This window comes from Ranitomeya imitator, chromosome 4, assembly GCF_032444005.1.
Source record: "Ranitomeya imitator isolate aRanImi1 chromosome 4, aRanImi1.pri, whole genome shotgun sequence".
NCBI lineage: Eukaryota > Metazoa > Chordata > Amphibia > Anura > Dendrobatidae > Ranitomeya > Ranitomeya imitator.
In genome coordinates, this window is record NC_091285.1 from 650193543 (window position 1) to 650218375 (window position 24833).

General features: G+C 49.8%; 1 protein-coding gene across 1 annotated transcript in view; it reads left to right on the top strand.

The window, feature by feature from the left end:
- The first annotated feature begins 280 nt into the window (after positions 1 to 280).
- LOC138674657 (olfactory receptor 1E16-like) overlaps positions 281 to 24833 on the top strand; it is a 32067-nt gene continuing 7514 nt past the window's right edge. Inside the window, exons 1-2 of the mRNA XM_069762471.1 lie at positions 281 to 848; positions 1137 to 1277. Of these exons, the coding sequence (XP_069618572.1) occupies positions 281 to 848; positions 1137 to 1277 (709 nt within the window). The remainder of the gene's footprint in view (positions 849 to 1136; positions 1278 to 24833) is intronic.

The following is a 24833-nucleotide window of genomic DNA, read 5'->3' on the forward strand; positions in this document are numbered from 1 at the left end:
TACTTAAGCCTGAAAAATCAGTTCATGTGTGCCTAAGGACCGTGCCAGAAGTGTGCTTGAACTGTGATTTGCTAAAGGACTATGTATTGCAAAAAACTGCCAAAATTCCCACCAAAACTGCTGCCATTACAGCGCCACGAGGAGCGCAGGAGAAGAAGGGCGTGTCATTGTGGACATGAACGAACTGAGAAGCACGAAAAATAATTGGCCGCCCAGTCTAAATTTCTCTGTTCCTTGAAGATGTGTCCGTCAGCAGCTGAGATCCACCTCTTGATCTTCAATGGCGGGCGGAGACAAAGAACAAGAAACTGCCCCCGGAGGAGAGAGCTGGAAAAGGACCAGGAAGAAGCCAGCCACGTGGGAGACGCCATGGCCAGCCGCCCGGAACCAGAGCGTGGGGTCAGAGCAAAGGACTCCCCCAGCCACCTGGAGAGGCACTGCGACCCGGCATCCACTGTTGGCGCTGACTTCCTGCAGGGTGGAAGAGCTAATTGACCAGCTCCTGCAGCTGCGGGCAAACACCAAGGCCCCGTGCCGGACGACGCCTGGAGAGGACCCACCGGCACCGCCTCCTACACCACTCCCTGCACCGCTCCCTGCACCGCTCCCAGAGCCGCTGCCAGCACCGCTGCAGATGCCGCCGCTAGCAGAACCAACCGACATCAAAGATACCGCTGCGGCAGGTAAGAACGCTGACCCTGCCCCGGTGACAGAGGGACTACTGATGGGCCCTGTAGCGGCACCACCTACCCACGGTACCCACCGGCTCCAGTGTCTTGAGCCTTGGGACCAGGCCACGGGATTGGAGCAATTCTTGCAGGCCCCAATAACGCCCGCCACCCTGCCAGGTGAGCTATACGCGGAGTGGACTGTGTACCACTGAGTGAATCTCGGACCAGACTTTATGGGGTTCCCCGGGACGGAGAAGCAGAAGGGAGAAACAGTGGAAGTCTTAAGTTGGGAGGACTACCAGGCCCAGCTAGCCCGCAAGTGGGAGGAAACAGAGGAAAGGCACTAGGCCTAACGCAGAGCCTTTGACCAACGTGACTTACAAGTTAAAGCCCAGGCCCGCAAGGACCGCACCACTAACCAGGCCCCGCGTAAGCAGAGTACAGTCGTAACATTCAAACTACAAGGAGGTTGGGGTTTCATCAAGGAACAGGGACTCTATGTGGAGATCTTTGTTAACCGAAGGGATGTGGAATCTCACCTCTGGGAAGGACATCCAGATAGAGACTTGTATCCAGGGGATAAAGTTACTTACACCAAGCACTTTGGTGAGAAAGGATGGTTTTCTGTGAACGTTCATAAGAAAAGGGACACTATGAAACGCCATGCTAAAACCCCAACTATGCCGTCCACTGTGTGCACTGTCACTACCACAGAAACTGTCGTTGCCACAGAGCCAACTCCAATGGTAACCTGTGCTAAGGTTACCCCTGAACAGAACTCAGTGGGCACTCAGACCCCCATCTGGAGTGAGGGAGCCCCATATGTAGCACCTGGTAGCCACCAGTAACCAAAAGGGCTACCTATACCAGTACTACCTCCGGAGTTGTTCCAATAAAAAATACTGAAAAGACTGTAAATAGTTCCTAAAAACATTTCCATTTTTCTGCCTTAAAACCCGTTTAGGGTTATGCCTTAAAAGTTCTTGTCATTTGAAAGTTGATAATTGACTTGCATATTGGTACTTTGCACTACCTCATTGAAAGACTTAAAATGTTATTTGAACCCTTAAAGGGAATGTTGAATTGGATTAACTTGTTTTATAGCATTTAAAAAAAAAACTTGCATGTCTTTTTGCTTATGTATTGTTGTTTTCTTTTCCCAGTCCCGGAGTACTGGATTTAATGGGGGGGAGTGCAGCGCCCCAGGGTCCATGTCGTTGCAGTAATGTAATTCTTCCACCAGGGGGAGTGATGTTACGTTTGAAGGCAATAAAGGAGATCACTTTACCAGGTATCACAAACCATGCAACACACTTCACACTCCAGTCCACCAGGGGCAGCTATGCTCCTATTTATTAGGGCACTCCTCACAATTAGGTAAAACTGGTGGTCTGGATAGGAAGTTAGGCAGAAGCTGACTAGGCTTCACCCAGGCAGTACCTGTCAGGCAGACGGGGGAAAGGAGGAACATCTAGCAGTTGCCGACAGAATGGTCCCTGACAGGGGTGGGATCCTGTCAGAGGCCTAGACAGAAGGTCAGGGAGCTGCGACTGCCTACTGATGCAGCAGCATTATTATTTATTATTATTATTATTTATTTATATAGCACCATTAATTCCATGGTACTGTACATGAGAAAGGGGTTACATACAGGGTTATAGATATCGTTTACAGTAAACAGGTTTACAGTGACAGACTGGTACAGAGGTAAGAGGATCCTGTCCTTGCGGACTTACATTCTATGAGATAGTGGGGAAGAGACAGAAGGTAGGGGTGAGGCGGCGTCTCTGGCGGCGGTGGCTCTGGCGGCAGTAAGGCGGCGGCTCTGGCGGCGGTGAGGCGGCGGCTCTGGCGGCGGTGAGGTGGCGGCTCTGGCGGCGGCGGTGAGGCAGCGGCTCGTTTATTGTAGGCTGTAGGCTTTCCTGAACAGATGGGTTTTCAGGTTCCGTCTGAAGGATCCGAGGGTGGTGGATAATGTTGAGGCATGGAATTCCAGAGGATGGGGGATATTCAGGAGAAATCTTGGAGGCGGTTGTGTGAGGAACGAATAAGTGTGGAGGAGAGTAGGAGGTCTTGGGAGGATCGAAGATTACATGAGGGAAGAAATTGGGAGATTAATTCAGAGATATAGGGAGGGGACAGGTTGTGGATGGCTTTGTAGATCAGTGTTAGTAGTTTAAACTGGATTCGTTGGGGAATTGGGAGCCAGTGGAAAGATTTGCAGAGGGGAGAAGCAGGGAAGTAGCGAGGAGAGAGGTGGATTAGCCGGGCAGCAGAGTTGAGGACAGACTGGAGTGGTGCAAGAGAGTTAGCTGGGAGGCCACAGAGGAGGGTGTTGCAGTAATCGAGGCAAGAGATGATGAGAGCATGCACAAGAGTTTTGGTAGATTGTGGGCTGAGAAATGAATGGATTCTGGCAATACTTTTGAGTTGGAGGCGACAGGAGGTGGCAAGAGCTTGGACGTGAGGTTTGAAGGACAGGGCAGAGTCGAGAGTTACCCCAAGGCAGAAGATTTCAGGTGCGGTTGAGAGCGTGATGCCGTTTACCATAATAGATAGATCAAGTAGGAGGGATAAGTGAGGTGGGGGAAAGATAATGAATTCGGTTTTGTCTACATTGAGTTTAAGGATGCGAGAGGTGAAGAAGAAGGATATGGCTGACAGATACTTCGGGATTCTGGAGAGCAGGGAGGTGACATCTGGGCCAGAGAGGTAGATCTGAGTGTCGCCTGCATACAGGTGGTACTGGAAGCCATGGGACTTTATGAGTTCTCCTAGGCCAAGGGTATAGATGGAAAAAAGTAGGGGCCCTAGGACAGAGCCTTGAGGGACTCCAACAGAGAGAGGGTGGGATGAGGACGTAGTGTGGGAGTGGGAAACGCTAAATGTGTGGTTGGATAGGTATGAGGCAATCCAGGACAGGGCAAGCTCTTTGATGCCAAGGGAAGAGAGAATCTGTAGCAGTAGGCAGTGATCGACTGTGTCAAAAGCAGAGGACAGGTCAAGAAGGAGGAGGATGGAGAACTGTCTGTTAGCTCTGGCTGTGACTAAGTCATTAGTAATTTTTGTCAGGGCAGTTTCGGTGGAGTGGTGGGGGCGGAAGCCAGATTGGAGGTTGTCAAGGAGAAAGTTAGATAAGAGGTGGGAGGAAAGTTGAGCATGGACATGCTGCTCAAGGAGTTTTGAAGCAAACGGGAGCAGTGATATGAGGCGATAGCTGGGTATAGCAGTTGGGTCAAGGTTAGCTTTTTTGAGGATGGGTGTGATTGTGGCATGTTTGAAGGCAGAGGGGAAGGTACCGGAAGAGAGCGATATTTTGAAGAGATGGGTTAGAGCTGGAATGAGCATGTTAGTGAGGTTGGGGAGCAGGTGGGAAGGGATGGGGTCAAGTGCACAGGTGGTGAGGTGTGAATTGGAAAGGAGGCGAGTAAGCTCTCCTTCAGTGATGTTGGAGAGGGAGGTTATTAGGGAAGGGCAGAGGTCTGGTATATGGAATGGTTGGGGTGGTGGACAAGTTATGGTTTGCCTTGTTTGGTCGATCTTGTTTTTGAAGGACCTAAGGAAGGACACGAAAGAGAATTTTATTGTAGAGGGTGAGAAACGAAGTCATAGCAAAAGGAAATGAGGAAAACCAGAAGGAGTTCTGCCATACAAAGGCTGCCTCCTTCTGAGGCGCAGGATCCGGTAGCCGGAACACCGAGGGAGCAATCGTCTCCATGCCTTGCTCCAGAGACAGGCAGGACAGTTTATTGCACATTGTTGATCCGCACCTATACTCAGGAGGCACGGTGGCAACTTCTGGGGGCTGGGGCATGCTAGAATCCCTGTAAAAAGCCTCAGGCCATCAGTCATATGGGTTTGTTCATATCCATCTGGGGGACAGAGAGAAAGACATAACATCTAGAACATCTGCATCAGTTGTGAGGACCTTATGAGAAGCTCAGCAGTAAGGCTACGTTCACATTAGCGTTGTGCGCCGCTGCATCGGCGACGCACCGCACAACGCACGCAAAAACGCGGCAAAACGCACGCAAAAACGCTGCGTTTTGCGACGCATGTGTCGCTTTTTGCCGAAAATCGGACGCAAGAAAAATGCAACTTGTTGTGTTTTCTTGGTCCGACGCTTGCGGCAAAAAAGACGCATGCGTCGCACAACGCAACAAACAAAAATGCATGCGTCCCCCATGTTAAACATAGCGGCGCATGACGCGTGCGTCGCCGCTGCGTCGCCCGACGCTAACCCGACGCACACTAGCATAACGCTAGTGTGAACGTAGCCTAAGGTAGTAAAACATCCAGGCGCTAGAGGAAGGCTACTGATTTCCACCTGGATAAGGGGACTCTGGATTTGCCTTCAGACCGGCCAGCCTCTGCCTGCCCTGTGATCTGGTGCTCTGAACTGTGGATGCTGAAGCCTTCAGTAAAGGTAAAGAGACTGCAACCTTGTGTCCTCGGTCTTCACTGCGCCTCACACCATCCACCATCTACACTCTGGGAAGCCCTGGGGACACACTTCATCTGTGGGAAGGTATACCACCTAGCTGCCATAACATCACCCCAGCGGACCCCTAAGCAGCGTCAGTCACCCTGACCGAATACCACAGGTGGCGTCACGAAAATTTCCCCTTTAAAGACCTTTCCCCTTTTTCAACGGACCTCCCTAGGCCCACGGACCGGGTCAGCCACCGTGACATCCCCTTTGAGAACCGAAGGACCCGGTACCGAGTACCCCACTGACCTTAGGGGGTGATCCATATCCACATTATACTGCCATATAGACTATAATGATCTGCCGAGAAATACAGCAGATGTGAAACACATTACACTTACTTCACTTCAAAATCAGAAGATATCCAGCAATGCCATCAGCGTAGACCTAACAGCAACCTTTGGGACCCAAGTACACCTATCTACTGTTTGAAGAACTCTGATAAAAAGTGTTCTCCATGGAAGAATTGTGGACAAAAAGCCAAACCTTTAGGGAAACAAAGCCCAGTGACCTAACTGTGCATGGAAACATGTCAGCTGGGTTTCTGGACTGATAAGTCAAAATGTAAAATACTTGGCTGTACCAGATGGCAGTTTGTTTGCACAGAGTTGGAAAGCGGTGCAATAATGAGTGCCTGCAGGAATGCTGAAGCATGGAGAAAGATTCTGTATGTCTGGAGCTGCATTTTGGCAAGTCAAGTGGGGATTTGGTCAGGGATAATGTCGACCTCAATGCTGAGAGATTCAATCAGATACTTATTGATTGCAGATATTTATTTCAAACACTTTAGGTCATGACTATATATATATATACAGTGGGGCAAAAAAGTATTTAGTCAGTCAGCAATAGTGCAAGTTCCACCACTTAAAAAGATGAGAGGCATCTGTAATTTACATCATAGGTAGACCTCAACTATGGGAGACAAACTGAGAAAAAAAAATCCAGAAAATCACATTGTCTGTTTTTTTTATCATTTTTTTTGCATATTATGGTGGAAAATAAGTATTTGGTCAGAAACAAACAATCAAGATTTCTGGCTCTCACAAACCTGTAACTTCTTCTTTAAGAGTCTCCTCTTTCCTCCACTCATTACCTGTAGTAATGGCACCTGTTTAAACTTGTAATCAGTATAAAAAGACACCTGTGCACACCTTCAAACAGTCTGACTCCAAACTCCACTATGGTGAAGACCAAAGAGCTGTCAAAGGACACCAGAAACAAAATTGTAGCCCTGCACCAGGCTGGGAAGACTGAATCTGCAATAGCCAACCAGCTTGGAGTGAAGAAATCAACAATGGGAGCAATAATTAGAAAATGGAAGACATACAAGACCACTGATAATCTCCCTCGATCTGGGGCTCCAGGCAAAATCCCACCCCGTGGGGACAGAATGATCACAAGAATGGTGAGCAAAAATCCCAGAACCACGCGGGGGGACATAGTGAATGAACTCCAGAGAGCTGGGACCAATGTAACAAGGCCTACCATAAGTAACACACTACGCCACCATGGACTCAGATCCTGCAGTGCCAGACGTGTCCCACTGCTTAAGCCAGTACATGTCCGGGCCCGTCTGAAGTTTGCTAGAGAGCATTTGGATGATCCAGAGGAGTTTTGGGAGAATGTCCTATGGTCTGATGAAACCAAACTGGAACTGTTTGGTAGAAACACAACTTGTTGTGTTTGGAGGAAAAAGAATACTGAGTTGCATCCATCAAACACCATACCTACTGTAAAGCATGGTGGTGGAAACATCATGCTTTGGGGCTGTTTCTCTGCAAAGGGGCCAGGACGACTGATCCGGGTACATGAAAGAATGAATGGGGCCATGTATCGTGAGATTTTGAGTGCAAACCTCCTTCCATCAGCAAGGGCATTGAAGATGAAACGTGGCTGGGTCTTTCAACATGACAATGATCCAAAGCACACCGCCAGGGCAACGAAGGAGTGGCTTCGTAAGAAGCATTTCAAGGTCCTGGAGTGGCCTAGCCAGTCTCCAGATCTCAACCCTATAGAAAACCTTTGGAGGGAGTTGAAAGTCCGTGTTGCCAAGCGAAAAGCCAAAAACATCACTGCTCTAGAGGAGATCTGCATGGAGGAATGGGCCAACATACCAACAACAGTGTGAGGCAACCTTGTGAAGACTTACAGAAAACGTTTGACCTCTGTCATTGCCAACAAAGGATATATTACAAAGTATTGAGATTAAATTTTGTTTCTGACCAAATACTTATTTTCCACCATAATATGCAAATAAAATGTTAAAAAAACAGACAATGTGATTTTCTGGATTTTTTTTTCTCAGTTTGTCTCCCATAGTTGAGGTCTACCTATGATGTAAATTACAGACGCCTCTCATCTTTTTAAGTGGTGGAACTTGCACTATTGCTGACTGACTAAATACTTTTTTGCCCCACTGTATATACAGGTATATACACTGCTACAAAAAATAAAGGCCTCCTACGGCCCCCTCCACGTCTCCTGATGTACTGACCTGTCTCCTAGTAGCGCCTCCAGCCTCTGGACACCTTGCTGACAGACACAGCAAACCTTGCTGCCACAGCTCACATTGATGTGCCATCCTGGATAAGCTGCACTGCCTGAGCCACTTGTGTGGGTTGTAGAGTCCGTCTCATGCTACCACAAGTGTGAAAGCACAGCCAACAATCAAAAGTGACCAAAACATCAGCCAGAAAGCATTGATACTGAGATGTGGTCTGTGGTCCCCACCTGCAGAACCACTCCTTTATTGAGTGTGGCTTGATAATTGCCAATAATTTCCATCTGTTGTCTGTTCCATTTGCACAACAGCATGTGAAATTGATTGTCAAACAGTGTTGCTTCCTAAGTGAAGGCAAGGAAAACAAAACAGGCAAGACCGTGTATACCCTCTACTTATGATGTCACAACCAAATGTAAGTAAGAGGTAACTAACGCCTGTCTATGGAATAATGCAGGACACACCAAATACTGCTAAAGCAAAAACACAAACAAAAGATAACAGTGGGTTAAAATCTGCAAGCATGATGCATAGTACGCATGGAGACAAACCACGCACCCCACATCAGCATCTAGGCAAAGCACACTGTGGGATATAAGGCAATAATAGCCACTGCACACTCCATAATGATAATCTCAAATCGTAGCAAATCTAGAACCAGAGCCCGCAATTATAAGTAACAAGATGACACATATCTCCAATGATTACGCAGGGAAAATACCTTGCCAGCTGATGACGTGGGGAGAGTGTCCGCTCCAGACCCACCCCGACGCGCGTTTCGGAGATGTCCTTCCTCAGGGAACGTCCATGCGTACTATGCATCATGTTTGCAGATTTTAACCCACTGTTATCTTTTGATTCCTTGTTTTGTTGCATTTAAACATATTTAATAAAGACTTTGTTATTTCTTTTGGACTTTGTTGCACCAATTTGTTTGTGTTTTTGCTTCCTAAGTGGACAGTTTGATTTCACAGAAGTTTGATTTACTTGTAGTTATATTCTGTTGTTTAAGTGTTCCCTTTATTTTTTTGAGCAGTGTATATTATTTACAATGCAGGAAGCACACTTTCTGTGACGCAGCCTTTGATCTTGTTTCATAATAAAATTAGCAATGAGTGGTGTAATACTAAATTTTCATTCTAAAAATTACCAAAACAGAAATGTTTTGCCGCAATGTTCTTAGAATGTTCTTTATTATCCACTGCATGTTTCAATGCCACACTGACATCTTAATCAAGTGTAAAAAAACAACACATTTATATTCTTTAAATAATTAGAAAATAATTAGAAAACCATGTATCGTTTCCTTTACACTTAACAAATACTTGATAATTGATTTGGTTTTTATCACATAAAATCACAATAAAATAGATTTAAGCTTGTGAGTGAAATGTGGAAAAGTTCCAAAGTATTAATACTTTCTCAAGGCACTGTATATATTTGCACCTAAGTATACATCTATCATATGAATTTATTCACATATTTATGGATGTACATATGAGGCAATAAATTCATCAAATTTATTTCCTCTTTAACACAAGCCACCTTGATTTGTCATAATTAAGTATAAAGACATTTGCTGCAGTGAAAAAAAATCCCAGAGGTCACTGACATTTCCCTAAAGTGAACAACAATCTTCTTAAATAAGAAAGCAGACAGTAAATCCATTGATATATAGAGTTAGTTGGGCCGGTTATATCTATCAGTGAGATTTAATTTGCTGTTTTCACCACTGTATCAACATACTTCTTATGTTCTAATAGACTTTGATCATTTATAGTTGTACATTATTTATTTTAATACATGTATCTACTGCTGAAAATCATTTTGAAACAGTCAATTGCTGATTAGTACAGAAGAATATATTTCCTGCAAGAGTTTACTGGGCCAGACTGGATAAAGGTTTGAGCTGCTCCAATTTACGCTATAGTGACAAAAGTATTGAGACAGACCTCAGTCTCACTCATTGAATTTAGGTTCTTCACTCTTTCTCATTTTTAAAATCCTGCCATTTGTCTTTACTAACATGTGACAGAACTGATGGTGGTAAAGAGCTCACTGATACCAGCGCGGTCCTGTAATAGGAGCCACCAGGGTAACAAGTTAGGTCATGGCATTTGTTCCTCCTAAATCTTCCCCATGACCTGTGAATTATATTAATGAGTAGTGGAAGGAACCGCAGCAACTCAGCCACGAAGTGGAGACCCATAAGTGGAAGGAACCGCCGCGACTTAGCCACAAATTGGAGACCCATAAGTGGAAGGAACCGCCGTGATTTAGCCACGAAGTGGAGACCCATAAGTGGAAGTAACCGCAGCACCTTAGCCATGAAGTGGAGACCTCGTAAGTGGAAGGAACCGCAGCTCAGCATTGAAGTGGAGACCCCGTAAGTGGAAGGAACAGCAGCAACTCAGCCACGAAGTGGAGACCCTGTAATGTTGCGGAGTGGGGTCACCGAGTGCTGAGGAGCAGAGGACAGAAAAGTCACCAACGCTCTGCTGACTCCATAACTGCAGAGTCCAGACCTCCTCTACTATTAATGTCAGCACAAAAATAATGTTGAGAACTTTGTAGTATGTATTATTAAGGCCAAGTGGCTGCATGCAAACCATACCTCACCAATTACAATGCCAAGTATCAGATAGAGTAGTGTAAAGTAGTGATGAGTGAGTATATTCATTGCTCTGGTTTTCCCGAGCACGCTCGGGTGGTCTCTGAGTGTTTGATAGTGCTCGGAGATTTAGTTTTAGTCACCACAGCTGCATGATTTACAGCTACTAGACAGCTTGATTACATGTGGGGATTCCCTAACAACCAGGCAACCCCAACATGTACTTAGCCTGGCTAGCAGTCGTAAATCATGCAACTGCGTGTTAGGGGTCGAGTGCCTGCCTCTGCACAGGGGGAATCTCGGGCCATCTCCGCTGCGGTCTCCCATTCTTCTCCTGCCGCAGTGGAGCTTGCTCAGCAGAGATGTCGATCCCAGCATCTCGCTCAGTCTGACTCTGTGCTTAGAGTTACTGCTGCGTTTCCTGCTTCTCCCATTGAAGTCAGTGCTGGGCAGCGGCGAGCGGACGTTTCTGGGGCTAAGTCCTGCTTTTCACATTCTGAGCATGCCCAGAGTAAGATCTCTCAGTGGAGATCGAGGGTCACATGATCAGATACTGCAGCTAAGGTCCTTGTAGCTGCTAGGACTAAATCCTGCTTTGCACTCTGAGCATGCCCAGGGCGAGATATCTCAGTGGAGATCCAGGGTCACATGCTCAGGTGCTGCAGCACTCCATTGGTCCTTCTTTTGAAGGTCCTAAACATGCTGCAGCTATTTAAGCCTCGCATGGCCGCACGGCCATGCGCTAGTATTGTCTTTTGTAAATGTGTGTGTGTTGTGAGTGAAAGTCGTTCTTTAAAATCCCCTCCCTATTGTATGACTGCTAGCGGAAGGTGGGTGATTGCTACCTAGCGCCCGACTTAGCCATCAGCACGATACACATATTACAGTGTCTCATTGCTGTGACCGCCAGTGCGGCGCCGTGCGCTTTCTCTGCGCTTTCCTAACCCAAGCCTGGGTGGTTAGTGGCATCCGCCAGTGCGGCACCGCACCCACTCTTATGCCTCTAAATATATTCTCTTGGTGCGGTACCGCGGCCCTGTGACTCAACAGGGTTCGCTTCCTTCCCACTGGGTGAAGTTAACCCAAGTGTGTATTCATATTGTACCGCCATCTCGTCCGTCTCTACTAGCAGCAGGGTTTTCACCTGCACGGTGGACCTCGGACGGTGAACGCACCTAATACCATTACACCTTATACTTGGTGCGTTCCGCCAGTCCTAACATAAAACTAGTGCCAAGGTCTGGCTAGTAATGACGGACGATCAGCGTTCACAGCGGTACATCCAACAGCTGGAGGGAAGGTTGGCGGCTCTTGAGCGTTCAACCTCAGCTGTGGATGTTACTGCTGTCGCTGTTCAGGCTGCAAGTGTGGCTGCAGCTACCTTGTCCACTGCCGCCCCTGTACCGACGCTATCTCGCCTCCCGCTACCAGAGAAATTTTCTGGTGACAGTAAGTCCTGTAGGGGTTTCGTGAGTCAGTGCTCAATACATCTCGAGCTTCTGGCCTCTCGTTTCCCTACAGAGCGGGCTAAGGTGGGCTTTATCGTATCTTTATTGTCGGACAGGGCGTTGCAGTGGGCTACGCCGCTGTGGGAGCGTGGCGATCATGTGGTGCAGAGTGCTCCGTTATTCCTGAGCACTCTGAAACAGGTCTTTTTAGGACCTCGTGTCACCCATGATACGGCGCTCCAACTGTTGGCATTGACTCAGGGCTCATCCTTGGTCAGCCAGTTTGCCGTCCACTTCCGCACCCTAGCATCTGAGCTGGAGTGGTCGGATAAGGCCCTTATTCCTATATTTTGGAGGGGGCTGGCTGACCACGTTAAGGACGCCCTGGCCACTAGGGAGATTCCCGCCACACTGGAGGAATTAATAACAGTATCCACTCGTATTGACCTCCGTTTTCACGAGCGGAGGTTAGAGCGAGCCCAGTGTAGGCAGAGGTTTCGGCTGGCTCCCACCTTCGCCAAACCTTTGGAATCTCCAGTCCAGGCTCCTGAGTCCCATGAGCCTATGGTAGTGTCACGAGCGGGATCTAAGTCCCGGACCGCTCGTGCACTCCAGGTTTGTCATGTTTGCCAACAGTCAGGACATCTTGCCACCAGATGTCTCCAGCAGTCGAGGAAACGTCAGTGTCTAGTGGTAGTAGGTGGAGGTGCACTAGACACGGCGACGTTTGCCTCCAAATTGTCCTTTAAGGGGACAATAACATTAGGCTCATCCTCCCACTCGGTAGACCTCTGCGTGGATTCTGGGGCGGAGGGCAATTTTATGTCTTCTGCCTTCGCCCAACGTCACGCAATACCCCTGGTTATGCTACCTCAACCAGTAACGGTACGAGTGGTGAATGGGTCGACACTGCCCGCACAGATAACACATCAGACCATCCCTTTTACTCTGTCCATGTCACCATCCCATCAGGAGATTATATCTCTGCTCATCATTCCTGAGGGGATTGATGAGGTCCTGTTGGGGATACCTTGGTTACGGTACCACTCTCCTCACATCGAGTGGTCCTCAGGCAGAATTCTGGGATGGGGTGAATCATGTGGGGGTAGGTGTCACCGAGAGTGCGTTCAGGTTGCTACTACAGAGGTACCCGCAGATCTATCCTCTCTCCCCAAGTAATATTGGTCGTATGCAGACGTGTTCTCCAAAAAGGCGGCGGAGACCCTTCCGCCCCATCGCCCCTATGACTGTCCTATTGATCTCTTGCCTGGTGCTGAGCCTCCCCGGGGTCGAGTCTATCCATTATCTCTCCCAGAGATGGAGGCAATGTCTCAGTACATTCAAGAGAATCTGGCAAGAGGGTTCATCAGGAAGTCAGTGTCACCTGCTGGGGCAGGGTTCTTTTTCGTGCAGAAGAAGAATGGGGAACTACGTCCATGCATAGACTACAGGGGTCTTAACGCTATCACCGTTAAGAACAAGTATCCTTTGCCCTTGATATCTGAGCTTTTCGATAGGCTTCGGGGAGCAAGGGTGTTTACCAAACTAGATCTGCGGGGTGCTTACAACCTGATTCGCATCCGTGAGGGGGACGAATGGAAAACGGCGTTTAACACCAGAGATGGGCACTATGAGTATCTGGTGATGCCCTTCGGGCTCTGTAATGCCCCAGCCGTTTTCCAAGACTTTGTCAACGACATCTTCCGGGATATGCTTTCCACCACGGTTGTAGTCTATCTGGATGATATTCTCATCTTTTCTCCAGATATTGACTCCCACCGGAGAGATGTTGGCAGAGTCTTCGACCTCCTACGGGCAAACTCTCTTTATGCAAAGTTGGAGAAGTGTATGTTTGAGCAGGAGTCTTTACCGTTCCTGAGCTATATCATCTCCGCCCAGGGATTGGCTATGGATAATAATAATAAAATAATAATCTTTATTTTTATATAGCGCTAACATATTCCGCAGCGCTTTACAAGTTGCACACATTATCATCGCTGTCTCCGTTGGGGCTCACAATCTGGATCCTGCCAAACTACAGGCTGTGATGGACTGGCAAGAGACCCATTCTCTTAAGGCGGTGCAGTGCTTTATGGGGTTCATTAATTATTACCGCCAGTTCATTCCCCACTTCTCAACTCTGGTAGCTCCCTTGGTAGCCCTCACCAAGAAGGGAGCAAATCCCAAAGTGTGGTCTGAAGAGGTCTCCAGGGCCTTTTCTTCTACTAAGTCTCATTTTGCTAGCGCTCCCATCCTACAACGTCCCGATGTCGATAAGCCGTTTATAATGGAGGTGGATGCCTCTTCCGTTGGTGCTGGAGCAGTCCCCTTCCAAAAGGATGCTCAAGGTCGGAAGCATCCGTGCTTCTTCTTCTCCAAGACCTTCACACCAGAGGAGAGGAATTATTCCATCGGGGACAGGGAGTTGCTAGCGATGAAATTGGCTTTCTCAGAGTGGAGACATCTCTTGGAGGGGGCTCGTTTTCCCTTTCAAGTTTTCACAGACCACAAAAATTTGCTATATTTGCAAACAGCCCAGCGGCTAAATTCTCGCCAGGCCAGATGGTCCTTATTCTTCTCCCGATTACACTTCACCCTCCATTATCTCGCTGGGGAGAAGTACATTCGAGCTGATGCCCTTTCTCGCTCTGTTGTGTCATCTGAGGAGGAGGAAAGAGAGCCTCGGCTTATTGTTCCTTCTGAGAGCTTGAGAACCGTGGCTCCGGTGTCGCTTGAGTCTGTGCCTCCGGGCAAGACTTTTGTACCCATAAATTTGTGACCGGAGGTTCTCTCTTGGGCTCATTCCTCCCGGGTGGGTGGACACTTTGGGACAAAAAGGACATCTGAGCTGCTGGAGAGGACGTACTGGTGGCCGCATATGCTCCGAGATGTCAGAGATTACGTTCTGGCGTGTGTCTCATGCGCCAAAAATAAGTCTCCTCGACAACGGCCGTCTGGGTTACTCTATCCCTTGCCGGTGGCAGACAGGCCCTGGGAGATGGTCGGGATGGACTTTGTAGTGGGTTTGCCCAAGTCTCGCGGCTGTACCGTCATTTGGGTTATTACCGATCATTTCTCGAAAATGGTGCATTTGGTGCCGCTCCCACGGTTACCTTCTGCACGGGCCTTGGCAGCGTTGTTCATAAGACACATCTTCCGCCTACACGGCATGCCAGACAAAATTGTCAGTGACCGGGGTCCCCAGTTTGCGTCTCGGTTCTGGAGAGAGCTTTGTCGTCTTCTCAGCATTGAGTAAAATCTCTCTTCCGCATATCATCCCGAGACGAATGGTTTGGTAGAGAGGGCCAATCAGACTCTGGTCACATATCTACGACATTTTGTTTCTGCCAGGCAGGATGACTGGGCATCTTTATTACCATGGGTAGAGTTCGCCCTTAATAATGCTGTAGCCGACTCCACTGGTCAGACACCTTTCCTCCTTAATTACGGCCAGCATCCGCGGGTTCCTGTGCCTATGCCCGTGTCCTCTGCTGACTCCAGGGTGGCAGACTGGGCAGTGGAGGCACGGGACATTTGGGACCGCACTCAGGATGCCATTCGGGCCTTAAAGGAGAGAATGAGGTCCTCCGCCGATGCACATCGGCGCCCTGCCCCGACCTTTGCTCCTGGCGATTTAGTGTGGCTCTCCACCCGTAACATCAGGCTGCATGTAGAGTCCACTAAGTTTGCACCTCGCTACTTGGGTCCCTTCAAGGTCCTCGAACAGGTTAATCCTGTGGTCTACCGTCTGGCCCTTCCTCCACGCCTTGGTATCACCGACACCTTTCATGTGTCCCTCCTTAAGCCCGTATACATGTCCCGGTTTTCTGAGTCATCTGCCGGGACATCGGGTTCGTCTACGGATGATTACGAGGTGAACGCTATTTTGGGGTACAAGGTGGTACGTGGTAAAAAACTCTATTTGGTGGATTGGAAGGGTTATGGCCCTGAGGACAGGTCCTGGGAGCCTGCTGAGCACATTCGGGCTCCGCAGCTCATTGCTGCCTTCGAACGTAGCGAGGCCCAAGGAGGGCGGGTCCTAGGAGGGGGGGTAATGTTAGGGGTCGAGTTCCTGCCTCTGCACAGGGGGAATCTCGGGCCATCTCCGCTGCGGTCTCCCATTCTTCTCCTGCCGCAGTGGAGCTTGCTCAGCAGAGACGTCGGTCACAGCGTCTCGCTCAGTCTGACTCTGTGCTTAGAGTTACTGCTGCATTTCCTGCTTCTCCCATTGAAGTCAGTGCTGGGCAGCGGCGAGCGGACGTTTCTGGGGCTAAGTCCTGCTTTTCACATTCTGAGCATGCCCAGAGTAAGATCTCTCAGTGGAGATCGAGGGTCACATGATCAGATACTGCAGCTAAGGTCCTTGTAGCTGCTAGGACTAAATCCTGCTTTGCACTCTGAGCATGCACAGGGCGAGATATCTCAGTGGAGATCCAGGGTCACATGCTCAGGTGCTGCAGCACTCCATTGGTCCTTCTTTTGAAGGTCCTAAACATGCTGCAGCTATTTAAGCCTCGCATGGCCGCACGGCAATGCGCTAGTATTGTCTTTTGTAAATGTGTGTGTGTTGTGAGTGAAAGTCGTTCTTTAAAATCCCCTCCCTATTGTATGACTGCTAGCGGAAGGTGGGTGATTGCTACCTAGCGCCCGACTTAGCCATCAGCACGATACACATATTACAGTGTCTCATTGCTGTGACCGCCAGTGCGGCGCCGTGCGCTTTCTCTGCGCTTTCCTAACCCAAGCCTGGGTGGTTAGTGGCATCCGCCAGTGCGGCACCGCACCCACTCTTATGCCTCTAAATATATTCTCTTGGTGCGGTACCGCGGCCCTGTGACTCAACAGGGTTCGCTTCCTTCCCACTGGGTGAAGTTAACCCAAGTGTGTATTCATATTGTACCGCCATCTCGTCCGTCTCTACTAGCAGCAGGGTTTTCACCTGCACGGTGGACCTCGGACGGTGAACGCACCTAATACCATTACACCTTATACTTGGTGCGTTCCGCCAGTCCTAACATAAAACTAGTGCCAAGGTCTGGCTAGTAATGACGGACGATCAGCGTTCACAGCGGTACATCCAACAGCTGGAGGGAAGGTTGGCGGCTCTTGAGCGTTCAACCTCAGCTGTGGATGTTACTGCTGTCGCTGTTCAGGCTGCAAGTGTGGCTGCAGCTACCTTGTCCACTGCCGCCCCTGTACCGACGCTATCTCGCCTCCCGCTACCAGAGAAATTTTCTGGTGACAGTAAGTCCTGTAGGGGTTTCGTGAGTCAGTGCTCAATACATCTCGAGCTTCTGGCCTCTCGTTTCCCTACAGAGCGGGCTAAGGTGGGCTTTATCGTATCTTTATTGTCGGACAGGGCGTTGCAGTGGGCTACGCCGCTGTGGGAGCGTGGCGATCATGTGGTGCAGAGTGCTCCGTTATTCCTGAGCACTCTGAAACAGGTCTTTTTAGGACCTCGTGTCACCCATGATACGGCGCTCCAACTGTTGGCATTGACTCAGGGCTCATCCTTGGTCAGCCAGTTTGCCGTCCACTTCCGCACCCTAGCATCTGAGCTGGAGTGGTCGGATAAGGCCCTTATTCCTATATTTTGGAGGGGGCTGGCTGACCACGTTAAGGACGCCCTGGCCACTAGGGAGATTCCCGCCACACTGGAGGAATTAATAACAGTATCCACTCGTATTGACCTCCGTTTTCACGAGCGGAGGTTAGAGCGAGCCCAGTGTAGGCAGAGGTTTCGGCTGGCTCCCACCTTCGCCAAACCTTTGGAATCTCCAGTCCAGGCTCCTGAGTCCCATGAGCCTATGGTAGTGTCACGAGCGGGATCTAAGTCCCGGACCGCTCGTGCACTCCAGGTTTGTCATGTTTGCCAACAGTCAGGACATCTTGCCACCAGATGTCTCCAGCAGTCGAGGAAACGTCAGCGTCTAGTGGTAGTAGGTGGAGGTGCACTAGACACGGCGACGTTTGCCTCCAAATTGTCCTTTAAGGGGACAATAACATTAGGCTCATCCTCCCACTCGGTAGACCTCTGCGTGGATTCTGGGGCGGAGGGCAATTTTATGTCTTCTGCCTTCGCCCAACGTCACGCAATACCCCTGGTTATGCTACCTCAACCAGTAACGGTACGAGTGGTAAATGGGTCGACACTGCCCGCACAGATAACACATCAGACCATCCCTTTTACTCTGTCCATGTCACCATCCCATCAGGAGATTATATTTCTGCTCATCATTCCTGAGGGGATTGATGAGGTCCTGTTGGGGATACCTTGGTTACGGTACCACTCTCCTCACATCGAGTGGTCTTCAGGCAGAATTCTGGGATGGGGTGAATCATGTGGGGGTAGGTGTCACCGAGAGTGCGTTCAGGTTGCTACTACAGAGGTACCCGCAGATCTATCCTCTCTCCCCAAGTAATATTGGTCGTATGCAGACGTGTTCTCCAAAAAGGCGGCGGAGACCCTTCCGCCCCATCGCCCCTATGACTGTCCTATTGATCTCTTGCCTGGTGCTGAGCCTCCCCGGGGTCGAGTCTATCCATTATCTCTCCCAGAGATGGAGGCAATGTCTCAGTACATTCAAGAGAATCTGGCAAGAGGGTTCATCAGGAAGTCAGTGTCACCTGCTGGGGCAGGGTTCTTTTTCGTGCAGAAGAAGAATGGGGAACTACGTCCATGCATAGACTACAGGGGTCTTAACGCTATCACCGTTAAGAACAAGTATCCTTTGCCCTTGATATCTGAGCTTTTCGATAGGCTTCGGGGAGCAAGGGTGTTTACCAAACTAGATCTGCGGGGTGCTTACAACCTGATTCGCATCCGTGAGGGGGACGAATGGAAAACGGCGTTTAACACCAGAGATGGGCACTATGAGTATCTGGTGATGCCCTTCGGGCTCTGTAATGCCCCAGCCGTTTTCCAAGACTTTGTCAACGACATCTTCCGGGATATGCTTTCCACCACGGTTGTAGTCTATCTGGATGATATTCTCATCTTTTCTCCAGATATTGACTCCCACCGGAGAGATGTTGGCAGAGTCTTCGACCTCCTACGGGCAAACTCTCTTTATGCAAAGTTGGAGAAGTGTATGTTTGAGCAGGAGTCTTTACCGTTCCTGGGCTATATCATCTCCGCCCAGGGATTGGCTATGGATAATAATAATAAAATAATAATCTTTATTTTTATATAGCGCTAACATATTCCGCAGCGCTTTACAAGTTGCACACATTATCATCGCTGTCTCCGTTGGGGCTCACAATCTGGATCCTGCCAAACTACAGGCTGTGATGGACTGGCAAGAGACCCATTCTCTTAAGGCGGTGCAGTGCTTTATGGGGTTCATTAATTATTACCGCCAGTTCATTCCCCACTTCTCAACTCTGGTAGCTCCCTTGGTAGCCCTCACCAAGAAGGGAGCAAATCCCAAAGTGTGGTCTGAAGAGGTCTCCAGGGCCTTTTCTTCTACTAAGTCTCATTTTGCTAGCGCTCCCATCCTACAACGTCCCGATGTCGATAAGCCGTTTATAATGGAGGTGGATGCCTCTTCCGTTGGTGCTGGAGCAGTCCCCTTCCAAAAGGATGCTCAAGGTCGGAAGCATCCGTGCTTCTTCTTCTCCAAGACCTTCACACCAGAGGAGAGGAATTATTCCATCGGGGACAGGGAGTTGCTAGCGATGAAATTGGCTTTCTCAGAGTGGAGACATCTCTTGGAGGGGGCTCGTTTTCCCTTTCAAGTTTTCACAGACCACAAAAATTTGCTATATTTGCAAACAGCCCAGCGGCTAAATTCTCGCCAGGCCAGATGGTCCTTATTCTTCTCCCGATTACACTTCACCCTCCATTATCTCGCTGGGGAGAAGTACATTCGAGCTGATGCCCTTTCTCGCTCTGTTGTGTCATCTGAGGAGGAGGAAAGAGAGCCTCGGCTTATTGTTCCTTCTGAGAGCTTGAGAACCGTGGCTCCGGTGTCGCTTGAGTCTGTGCCTCCGGGCAAGACTTTTGTAGCCATAAATTTGTGACCGGAGGTTCTCTCTTGGGCTCATTCCTCCCGGGTGGGTGGACACTTTGGGACAAAAAGGACATCTGAGCTGCTGGAGAGGACGTACTGGTGGCCGCATATGCTCCGAGATGTCAGAGATTACGTTCTGGCGTGTGTCTCATGCGCCAAAAATAAGTCTCCTCGACAACGGCCGTCTGGGTTACTCTATCCCTTGCCGGTGGCAGACAGGCCCTGGGAGATGGTCGGGATGGACTTTGTAGTGGGTTTGCCCAAGTCTCGCGGCTGTACCGTCATTTGGGTTATTACCGATCATTTCTCGAAAATGGTGCATTTGGTGCCGCTCCCACGGTTACCTTCTGCACGGGCCTTGGCAGCGTTGTTCATAAGACACATCTTCCGCCTACACGGCATGCCAGACAAAATTGTCAGTGACCGGGGTCCCCAGTTTGCGTCTCGGTTCTGGAGAGAGCTTTGTCGTCTTCTCAGCATTGAGTAAAATCTCTCTTCCGCATATCATCCCGAGACGAATGGTTTGGTAGAGAGGGCCAATCAGACTCTGGTCACATATCTACGACATTTTGTTTCTGCCAGGCAGGATGACTGGGCATCTTTATTACCATGGGTAGAGTTCGCCCTTAATAATGCTGTAGCCGACTCCACTGGTCAGACACCTTTCCTCCTTAATTACGGCCAGCATCCGCGGGTTCCTGTGCCTATGCCCGTGTCCTCTGCTGACTCCAGGGTGGCAGACTGGGCAGTGGAGGCACGGGACATTTGGGACCGCACTCAGGATGCCATTCGGGCCTTAAAGGAGAGAATGAGGTCCTCCGCCGATGCACATCGGCGCCCTGCCCCGACCTTTGCTCCTGGCGATTTAGTGTGGCTCTCCACCCGTAACATCAGGCTGCATGTAGAGTCCACTAAGTTTGCACCTCGCTACTTGGGTCCCTTCAAGGTCCTCGAACAGGTTAATCCTGTGGTCTACCGTCTGGCCCTTCCTCCACGCCTTGGTATCACCGACACCTTTCATGTGTCCCTCCTTAAGCCCGTATACATGTCCCGGTTTTCTGAGTCATCTGCCGGGACATCGGGTTCGTCTACGGATGATTACGAGGTGAACGCTATTTTGGGGTACAAGGTGGTACGTGGTAAAAAACTCTATTTGGTGGATTGGAAGGGTTATGGCCCTGAGGACAGGTCCTGGGAGCCTGCTGAGCACATTCGGGCTCCGCAGCTCATTGCTGCCTTCGAACGTAGCGAGGCCCAAGGAGGGCGGGTCCTAGGAGGGGGGGTAATGTTAGGGGTCGAGTTCCTGCCTCTGCACAGGGGGAATCTCGGGCCATCTCCGCTGCGGTCTCCCATTCTTCTCCTGCCGCAGTGGAGCTTGCTCAGCAGAGACGTCGATCCCAGCGTCTCGCTCAGTCTGACTCTGTGCTTAGAGTTACTGCTGCGTTTCCTGCTTCTCCCATTGAAGTCAGTGCTGGGCAGCGGCGAGCGGACGTTTCTGGGGCTAAGTCCTGCTTTTCACATTCTGAGCATGCCCAGAGTAAGATCTCTCAGTGGAGATCGAGGGTCACATGATCAGATACTGCAGCTAAGGTCCTTGTAGCTGCTAGGACTAAATCCTGCTTTGCACTCTGAGCATGCCCAGGGCGAGATATCTCAGTGGAGATCCAGGGTCACATGCTCAGGTGCTGCAGCACTCCATTGGTCCTTCTTTTGAAGGTCCTAAACATGCTGCAGCTATTTAAGCCTCGCATGGCCGCACGGCCATGCGCTAGTATTGTCTTTTGTAAATGTGTGTGTGTTGTGAGTGAAAGTCGTTCTTTAAAATCCCCTCCCTATTGTATGACTGCTAGCGGAAGGTGGGTGATTGCTACCTAGCGCCCGACTTAGCCATCAGCACGATACACATATTACAGTGTCTCATTGCTGTGACCGCCAGTGCGGCGCCGTGCGCTTTCTCTGCGCTTTCCTAACCCAAGCCTGGGTGGTTAGTGGCATCCGCCAGTGCGGCACCGCACCCACTCTTATGCCTCTAAATATATTCTCTTGGTGCGGTACCGCGGCCCTGTGACTCAACAGGGTTCGCTTCCTTCCCACTGGGTGAAGTTAACCCAAGTGTGTATTCATATTGTACCGCCATCTCGTCCGTCTCTACTAGCAGCAGGGTTTTCACCTGCACGGTGGACCTCGGACGGTGAACGCACCTAATACCATTACACCTTATACTTGGTGCGTTCCGCCAGTCCTAACATAAAACTAGTGCCAAGGTCTGGCTAGTAATGACGGACGATCAGCGTTCACAGCGGTACATCCAGCAGCTGGAGGGAAGGTTGGCGGCTCTTTAGCGTTCAACCTCAGCTGTGGATGTTACTGCTGTCGCTGTTCAGGCTGCAAGTGTGGCTGCAGCTACCTTGTCCACTGCCGCCCCTGTACCGACGCTATCTCGCCTCCCGCTACCAGAGAAATTTTCTGGTGACAGTAAGTCCTGTAGGGGTTTCGTGAGTCAGTGCTCAATACATCTCGAGCTTCTGGCCTCTCGTTTCCCTACAGAGCGGGCTAAGGTGGGCTTTATCGTATCTTTATTGTCGGACAGGGCGTTGCAGTGGGCTATGCCGCTGTGGGAGCGTGGCGATCATGTGGTGCAGAGTGCTCCGTTATTCCTGAGCACTCTGAAACAGGTCTTTTTAGGACCTCGTGTCACCCATGATACGGCGCTCCAACTGTTGGCATTGACTCAGGGCTCATCCTTGGTCAGCCAGTTTGCCGTCCACTTCCGCACCCTAGCATCTGAGCTGGAGTGGTCGGATAAGGCCCTTATTCCTATATTTTGGAGGGGGCTGGCTGACCACGTTAAGGACGCCCTGGCCACTAGGGAGATTCCCGCCACACTGGAGGAATTAATAACAGTATCCACTCGTATTGACCTCCGTTTTCACGAGCGGAGGTTAGAGCGAGCCCAGTGTAGGCAGAGGTTTCGGCTGGCTCCCACCTTCGCCAAACCTTTGGAATCTCCAGTCCAGGCTCCTGAGTCCCATGAGCCTATGGTAGTGTCACGAGCGGGATCTAAGTCCCGGACCGCTCGTGCACTCCAGGTTTGTCATGTTTGCCAACAGTCAGGACATCTTGCCACCAGATGTCTCCAGCAGTCGAGGAAACGTCAGCGTCTAGTGGTAGTAGGTGGAGGTGCACTAGACACGGCGACGTTTGCCTCCAAATTGTCCTTTAAGGGGACAATAACATTAGGCTCATCCTCCCACTCGGTAGACCTCTGCGTGGATTCTGGGGCGGAGGGCAATTTTATGTCTTCTGCCTTCGCCCAACATCACGCAATACCCCTGGTTATGCTACCTCAACCAGTAACGGTACGAGTGGTGAATGGGTCGACACTGCCCGCACAGATAACACATCAGACCATCCCTTTTACTCTGTCCATGTCACCATCCCATCAGGAGATTATATCTCTGCTCATCATTCCTGAGGGGATTGATGAGGTCCTGTTGGGGATACCTTGGTTACGGTACCACTCTCCTCACATCGAGTGGTCCTCAGGCAGAATTCTGGGATGGGGTGAATCATGTGGGGGTAGGTGTCACCGAGAGTGCGTTCAGGTTGCTACTACAGAGGTACCCGCAGATCTATCCTCTCTCCCCAAGTAATATTGGTCGTATGCAGACGTGTTCTACAAAAAGGCGGCGGAGACCCTTCCGCCCCATCGCCCCTATGACTGTCCTATTGATCTCTTGCCTGGTGCTGAGCCTCCCCGGGGTCGAGTCTATCCATTATCTCTCCCAGAGATGGAGGCAATGTCTCAGTACATTCAAGAGAATCTGGCAAGAGGGTTCATCAGGAAGTCAGTGTCACCTGCTGGGGCAGGGTTCTTTTTCGTGCAGAAGAAGAATGGGGAACTACGTCCATGCATAGACTACAGGGGTCTTAACGCTATCACCGTTAAGAACAAGTATCCTTTGCCCTTGATATCTGAGCTTTTCGATAGGCTTCGGGGAGCAAGGGTGTTTACCAAACTAGATCTGCGGGGTGCTTACAACCTGATTCGCATCCGTGAGGGGGACGAATGGAAAACGGCGTTTAACACCAGAGATGGGCACTATGAGTATCTGGTGACGCCCTTCGGGCTCTGTAATGCCCCAGCCGTTTTCCAAGACTTTGTCAACGACATCTTCCGGGATATGCTTTCCACCACGGTTGTAGTCTATCTGGATGATATTCTCATCTTTTCTCCAGATATTGACTCCCACCGGAGAGATGTTGGCAGAGTCTTCGACCTCCTACGGGCAAACTCTCTTTATGCAAAGTTGGAGAAGTGTATGTTTGAGCAGGAGTCTTTACCGTTCCTGGGCTATATCATCTCCGCCCAGGGATTGGCTATGGATAATAATAATAAAATAATAATCTTTATTTTTATATAGCGCTAACATATTCCGCAGCGCTTTACAAGTTGCACACATTATCATCGCTGTCCCCGTTGGGGCTCACAATCTGGATCCTGCCAAACTACAGGCTGTGATGGACTGGCAAGAGACCCATTCTCTTAAGGCGGTGCAGTGCTTTATGGGGTTCATTAATTATTACCGCCAGTTCATTCCCCACTTCTCAACTCTGGTAGCTCCCTTGGTAGCCCTCACCAAGAAGGGAGCAAATCCCAAAGTGTGGTCTGAAGAGGTCTCCAGGGCCTTTTCTTCTACTAAGTCTCATATTGCTAGCGCTCCCATCCTACAACGTCCCGATGTCGATAAGCCGTTTATAATGGAGGTGGATGCCTCTTCCGTTGGTGCTGGAGCAGTCCCCTTCCAAAAGGATGCTCAAGGTCGGAAGCATCCGTGCTTCTTCTTCTCCAAGACCTTCACACCAGAGGAGAGGAATTATTCCATCGGGGACAGGGAGTTGCTAGCGATGAAATTGGCTTTCTCAGAGTGGAGACATCTCTTGGAGGGGGCTCGTTTTCCCTTTCAAGTTTTCACAGACCACAAAAATTTGCTATATTTGCAAACAGCCCAGCGGCTAAATTCTCGCCAGGCCAGATGGTCCTTATTCTTCTCCCGATTACACTTCACCCTCCATTATCTCGCTGGGGAGAAGTACATTCG